The 7285-nt window shown below is 46.7% G+C and overlaps 1 protein-coding gene and 1 long non-coding RNA gene across 3 annotated transcripts in view; one reads left to right on the plus strand and one right to left on the minus strand.

The window, feature by feature from the left end:
• Window positions 1-835, minus strand: part of OXSR1 (oxidative stress responsive kinase 1) — a 93113-nt gene extending 92278 nt beyond the window's left edge. For both annotated transcript variants that reach the window (XM_040636952.1, XM_008710194.2), the window contains exon 1: window positions 413-835. In XM_040636952.1, coding sequence (XP_040492886.1) covers window positions 413-482 — 70 coding nt within the window. In that variant the 5' untranslated portion in view covers window positions 483-835. The remainder of the gene's footprint in view (window positions 1-412) is intronic.
• A 531-nt stretch (window positions 836-1366) lies between these two features.
• Window positions 1367-6529, plus strand: LOC103680717. The gene is made up of 3 exons (XR_573159.2): window positions 1367-2080; window positions 2244-2402; window positions 6024-6529. It is a non-coding gene; the product is annotated as an uncharacterized LOC103680717 (long non-coding RNA).
• The last annotated feature ends 756 nt before the right edge of the window (window positions 6530-7285 follow it).

A 7285-nucleotide genomic window follows, 5' to 3' on the forward strand; every position in this document is an offset into this window, starting at 1 on the left:
CCCACAATCCCCAAAATAGGTGGCTGTGCCCACAACTCAACAGCCTCACACAGCCTCCTAAAGGCCTGTCCAGTGCCTGCACTTTTCTTCCCCTCCCAGACCCAGGTTCAAATATCTGTCACTACCCAAATATCGCTCAGGTTCAAATATCTGTCACTACCCAAATCGCTCACGAGCCCCTCAAACCCCACCCCACCAGCCTCACAGGCTCGCCACAAAATCCCCTACCCGCCTCGCACGCGCTGCACAAACCCGAAGGCTCACCCACGCGCCCTACAAACCCCGGACCCCACGAGCGCCCACGAGTTATCTGTGAGTCCTGCGCTCCCCGAGCTCCCGCGGGTACCCACGTTCCCGCGTGTCACCCGCCACCCAACGCGGCGCCTCCCCCCTCAGCGGCGCCAGCTCTCACCGATCACCTCCTGCAGCTCGTAATCGTCCCTGTTGATGGACCAGGGCAGGGCGCTCGAGTCCTCGGACATGACGGCGGCACGGCTCGCGATCCTCCCTCAAACTCGCTGACCTCTCTCGTCTCCTCGCCGCGCCTCTCCCCACCCCCAACCACCGCCGCCGCCGCCGCCGCGCCCCCACCAACCGCCTTGGGAACAGCCTCGGGTCGGACGGCGTCTGGGCGCGGGGTCACCGCGCGGCAGAGCGGCGGGGACTCGAAGCTCCAGCGGACCTCGCCCGCTGCTCCTCCGCGTCCGGCACTCCCCGCCCGGCCCAAGTCCCGGCCTCGGCCTCCGCTGCAGCAGCGACAGAGTATTCGCCTGGGCCCAACCCCTCTGTCCCGCCCTCCACCCCAGCCCCACGCACGGGCCAAACTTTCCCTTCTCCCTCCACCTGCCGACACGCAGCGCGCTGACGTCACCGCGCCGGGCAGGCCCCGCCTTGGTCCCGCCTCCGGCCGCCATCTCAAGTGTGGCTGTATAGGCACCGAGCCAGCAAGAATCCCGAGAAGGTGGAAGTTGACAGTGGAAGGGAACAAATGCTTAGGAAGGAGTTCAGAGAGGGTATCGGAAAGCCAGAAGAGGGCCTAAAGTAGCAAAAAGGTGGTAGCCACACTAATCATGGAGACCAAAGGATGCCCAAGTGGAGGGGGCGGAGCCACTCCTTGGGTCTGGGGCACGTTGCCGTCTCCGTCGTCTCATTTATTGGTTTGTTTGAGAAGGAATCAGAAAGGCAATGGGTGGGTGTGGACGTCAGTCAAAGTTAGTCCCGCCTCTAGACTTTCTGCACGCTTCTCAGCGCCAGGACCGCGTGAAGATCGCCAGGACCTTGCTAGCTTTGCCCTTTTCCCGGAGTGATGTCACTGCGTAACCGTCACACCCTCGAGACGTGCAAACGGCTTGGCAGGGTGTGGAGAAGCTGGAGGGCGCAGCTGGGTGGGGTAGCCTTGGGGTGTGGACAACTGCCTGCTAGGATGAAAGGCCTTGAGCTGTGGGCCGGGAATGGAACTGGAAGCTTGTCCCTTGACAACACTTTTCGCAAGGCGGAAGTGCTCTCTGCAGCGTTTATCGCCGCCCTCTCTGTCACCTTATTGGGCAGGGAGGAAGTTCTTGTCCATTCTCAACTTTGGATCCAGAGCTCAAACCTGTCTTTGGGGGCCTCGAAAAGTTGGGCTTTTTGTCTTGCCGCGGCTTGGGCCATTAAAGAAGTGATATTCGGTCCATGTGGTTTGGCGTCGTTGCAAGGGCCTTGACTTTTGTGTGACCTCCCTGAACCTGAGTTTTCTCAGGTTGACCACTTAAGTCCATTGGGGAAATTCCTGAGGTGAAAATTGAACGCGTTTGGTAAAATGGAAGAAAGAGGATCAGCATGAATTGGGCCTGGTGCAAAACTGTTCCCTCGAGCACCTTTCAGACGTTAATGACAGTAGTCATTAAGAGAGACCTTCGCTGAGACCTTCCTGGCAGGCCCTGGAAGTCCTGTGCTGAGGTCTGCTATAGGAGGGCCACTGACCATAAAACAAAAGTAGTCAACTAGGAGCTGCGAGAATGGAACTGTTAGGTTTCCTGGTTGGTGGGATTGGAGAACGTTTCTCGTGGAAGACTTGGCATTTGTACCAGGCCCTGCAAAGGTAACATTTCAACAGGTGGGAACTTTACAAGATAGAATATTCCAGTCGCAGCCAAAGGGCCATTTCCCAAGTTTGAAAGCAGAGCACAGGCCTTGCTGCAGGAATTTATTTCAGCCATTACCACTGACACCTTTACAGCCATGTGTTGCCTTTCTTTTTGCAGGGAGAAGAGGGATGAGGATCAAATATATCAGATAGGAGCTAAATCTGTTGGTAAAGATTAGAGATCTCAAGGTTTGTACTGGTTAAAAACAAATCCACAGAGATTGTTAACCTGGGATTGTTGGCCTGCATGGACCATGGACGGACTTCAGAAGTTTGTGTAAGTTTTGTTTTACTCCCTTGAAATTACATGCAGAATAGTATATACTTCAGGGTGAGATTTTGACCACCTTCCTTTCTCCCCCTTCCCCAAGGAAAAGAGCTACTAACCTAATAGTGAAAATTAGTTTATTAATTGACCCACATTCTTGGTGGGTGGGGAGGGTCACTATACATTCATCAATGAGTTCTTTTCTCCCTCCTCCACACGCATAGCTTGATGGTGTAGTTGAGCCAGAATCTGCTCTGCAGATCTGATCATTTTATTTTGCCTACTCTGGGGCTTTCTCCATGTGGCCTGAAGAGGTTGAGTCCATGTTTTTAATGAGCAAGGAATTGGTGTCTATTGGAGCCCGGGAGCCCAAACCTCAACCTCTTTCTCTGGTTATGGAGTATCTTCCATGTGAGAACATTGTCATAAATACCGGGTATACAGTGGTAAACAAAGTGGCTTAGTTCCTGTTTTCGTGGAGCATATATGTCTAGTAGAGAAACAGCAAACAACTAAGCATATACGTAGATAAATAGTTATGTCATAAGGCATCATGCAGAAAAGGCCGGCACAGATCTTCTTCAACTTATGATTGGGTTATGTCCCAATAAACCCATCGTAAGTTGAATATTGTAAGCGAAAATGCACTTAATATACCTAACCCCCAAAATCATAGTTTAGCCTGGACTACCTTAAACATGCTCAGAACACTTACATTCACCTACAGTTGGGCAAAGTCATCTAATAAAGAGCCTGTTTTATAATTAAGTATTGAATATCTCATGTAATTGATTGAATACTGTATCGAAAGTAAAAAACAGAATGGCTGTATGGGTACAGGATGGTTGTAAGTGTATGGTTGTTTACCCTGGTGATTACGTGGCTGACTGGGAGCTGCAACAGCTGCCCCTGGCCAGCCTCACAGGAGAAGATTTTCCCACATAGCACTAGCCTGGGAAGAGATCCAAATTCAAAATTTGAAGTACAGTTTCTACCAAATGTAGAATGTACCATCATTAAGTCTAAAAATTATAAGTTGACCCATTGTAAATTGCGGACCATCTGTATACTGTGCTAGAAAAAAGGAGTTTGGCGAACACCCTCTAAGAGAAAACTGTAGAGGACGCCGTTCATACAGAGAGTATTTAAACAGGTAAAAGGGGTTTTAGGCACTTCTGAATCTATTAAAGTGATACTTTCATTCCTCTTAGGCTGCTAGTCCTTGTATATGGCTCCCTCAGTAATGTTTTGGAAGATGGAAGTGGGAGGAGGGAGAGAAGTTAGGGTGATTCTGGAAGCCTGGCCCTAATATCAAAATTTTACTAAATCCTATCTAGGTTTCTTGAAAGTATGACATATTTTCCTGGGGAGAGAGACCTTGTTTTTCCCTCACATTTTCAAAAAAGTGTTTGTGTTAGTTTGGGTTTCTCCCAAAATCAGGCACTGAAACCAGGATTTGGATGCAAATAGTTTATTTAGGAGGTGTCCCCAAGAGGCACTCTGACAGGGTGGAGAAGTGAGACAGGAAGGAAAGTCATTAAAGGGTGAATTAATGAGGGGTTACTGTGTGGGCTCAATCATGCGGTGAACTGAGAAACAGAAACACACCCCAGAATTGTCCCACGAAGAAGCAAGGTAGCTGAGGTACTTACCCACCACCTCCTTTCCCTCTTTAGGGTATTAATGCTCCTGTATTTCTGTCCAGCTCAGTGCTGGGAAAAGCATGCTCCTGAAGTCAGAGAATGCACTCAGGCTACAGACACAGGCGGTCTTCCTCACGTACTGGAATGCTCTGAAAGCAAACTCCAGAGTAAGCCCCCAAGGTATAGACAGCATCTACTACAGTGTATAAACCCAAAAGTTGAGAATCACTGCCTGGACTGAGAAACCCAGAGGGAAAGTATATTCATGCTTCACCTTCTTTCTTTGTTGCCTTTAAGCAGCTTACCTGCATTGTGTTCTGCTTTTAGCACCTACAGGATAGAGGAAAAAGGACTGATTTCAGGACTAGTGATGCTTTCAAGTGGTAATTACAGTTGTAATAATTCAAGTTTTGTAGGCTCCTTTAATGAAAGAAAATTTTTGAAGTCTAGAAATCGATGTGTATCCTATATAAGTAACCTGAATAAAGAAAAGCACAATTTTATGTCTTTGTTATAAACCAGTTTTCTCAGCACTTCCATGTCAGTGCCAGGACCAACTGTAGATTGCTGGAGTCTGCCCCCCACCTCATCAGTCCCTATCGCATGTCACATGTGGTATAATATCATCTCTTGTTATGAAAGGGGACAACACCCATACCTTACATAGGTGTGCTTCCCCCCTTGTGCCTGGAACAGTACCCCACACAGGCACATATTCAGGTGTTGTGGTGAATAAATAGATGGAGCATGAGACTATAGGAGACATGCACAAACTAGGAGTGTGGAGCCTGGTGAGAAGCTGATATCTTGGCAAACCCAGGAAATGAATGTCCAAGGGGACAGGCACTCAGAGTGTGTAAGAAATAGGTAGGTGCAAAGGTTACTGTAGGAAAAAAATCATTCTGTGCAGGAAGGAGAATCTCAGCATCACGCTGGATTCTGAGCCAGGGAGTAGATTGAAGTTCACCTCAGACTGGCACCTTGCAGCCAACTTGATGAGCTCAAGCTGAATTAAGGAAAAGATGGGAAATACCTCACTGAGGTGACGCAGGTTGCTAGGTGCCTGCTCCATTTCAAACACTACTCTTAAAGGTTTACTATGTCTAAAAACCTACCTCATTAGGATGTTTATTGTAGCATCATTGTAATAGGGAAAAACTGGAAGTAATCTACATGTCTGTTGACAGAGGACTGGCAATTGTTTGTATATATTACTTCAAACATTTCAGGATACATAAGAAATGTGTGTGTTGTTATAATTAATGCTAGCTAAAATTACAACCCCAAAAGTTGACTGGTTTAACCCAAAAGCTTATTTCTCACGTAAAGTCCAATACAGATGTTCCTAGTTCTTCTCCTCCAAGCAGAGAATCAGAGATGTTGGATTCTAATGTCTTGTGGCGCCATCTACTAGGGCCTCTTTGGAGTCCTCCACTGGACTCTGCATTCAGCCAGCTGGTTAGCTAAGAGAGAGAAAACCACGAAAGGTAGCGGACACTGGAACTTGTGTCTGTTACTTCCTCCCATGTTGTGTTGGTCAGACCGGGTTGTCTGACCCCAGCCAAAGTCAAGGAAACTGGGACGTGGCTTCCCCTGTGCTCAGGAAGAAGAAATAAGAGTGGTGAGCATCTGGCCAATCTTCTACCGCAGCTGCTAACTTTCGTTGTCTCCAGGCCAGTGCTACTGATTTGTTGAGGAAGAGGAGTAGAAGGAATATGCTCTTGTACACATTGGATTTTATAAATCCAAATATTACCGGTTCAAAAATTAATTAAAGAGGAGACTGAAATTATGGGTCATCCATACCGTGGACTATTAGACAGCAGTTAGAAAGAATGAAGTACATCTATGCATATTGGAATGGGATGATCTACAATTAAGGTAAACAAGTCGTGGATAAAATAGATTTCAGCATTGCTTAGTTTGGGCTACTATAACAAATTACCGTTGACCGCTTGTTTAAACAACAAACGTCTTTTTCTCACAGTTCTGGAGTGGAGTCTGGGAAGTCCAAGATCAAGGTGCTGGCAGATCTGGTGTCTGGTGAGAGCCTGCTTCCTGGCTTGTGGATGGTTGTCTTTTCATTGTTTCCTCATATGGCACAGAGCAGAGAGCAGGAGAAAGCCTTAATCCCATTTACAAGGGCTCCACCCTTATAACTTAATTACCTTCCAGCAGTAATTCTAATAGCGCGTTCAGGATTAGGATTTCAGTATATGAATTTGGGGGAGACACAAAAGTTTAGTCTATAACATACGTGTATGTGAATATATAGAATAAGTTCTGGGAGATGTTTGGAGGTGCAAGACACATTTGCTTTATATGTCTTGTTATAACCGTAAGAACAAAACATTCCAGTAATTTATAGCACTAACAATGTAAATTGTTGAAGTAATTCATTTAGATTGATTCCACAGCAGTATTTTGTTTTTTGTTTTTTAATTTTTTATTATGTTAGTCACCATACAGTACATCCTTAGTTTTTGATGTAGTGTTGCATGATTCATTGTTTGCGTATAACACCCAATGCTCCATGCAATATGTGCCCTCCTTAATACCCATCACCCGTCTGTCCCAATCCCCCACTCTCCTCCCCTCTGAAGCCCTCAGTTTGTTTCCCAGAGTCCATAGTCTCTCATGGTTCATTCCCCCTTCTGTTTACCCCCACTTCATTCTTCCCTTCCTTCTCCTATGGATCTTCCTGCTATTTCTTATGTTCCATAAATGAGTGAAACCATATGATAATTGTCTTTCTCTGCTTGACTCATTTCACTTAGCATAATCTCCTCCAGTCCCATCCATGTTGCTGCAAATGTTGGGTAATCGTTCTTTCTGATGGCTGAGTAATATTCCATTGTATATATGGACCACATCTTCTTTATCCATTCATCTGTTGAAGGGCATCTTGGCTCCTTCCATGATTTAGCTATTGTGGACAATGCTGCTATGAACATTGGCGTGCATATGGCCCTTCTCTTCACTACATCTGTATCTTTGGGGTAAATACCCAGTAGTGCAATTGCTGGGTCATAGGGTAGCTCTATTTTTAACTTTTTGAGGAACCTCCACACTATTTTCCAAAGTGGCTGTACCAACTTGCATTCCCACCAACAGTGTAAGAGGGATCCCCTTTCTCCACATCCTCTCCAACGTTTGTTGTTTCCTGCCTTGTCCATTTTTGCCATTCTGGCTGGCGTAAGGTGGTATCTCAAGGTGGTTTTGATTTGAATTTCTCTGATGGCTAATGGT

This window comes from Ursus maritimus, unplaced genomic scaffold (genome assembly GCF_017311325.1).
Source record: "Ursus maritimus isolate PB19 unplaced genomic scaffold, ASM1731132v1 scaffold_20, whole genome shotgun sequence".
Classification (NCBI taxonomy): Eukaryota; Metazoa; Chordata; class Mammalia; order Carnivora; family Ursidae; genus Ursus; species Ursus maritimus.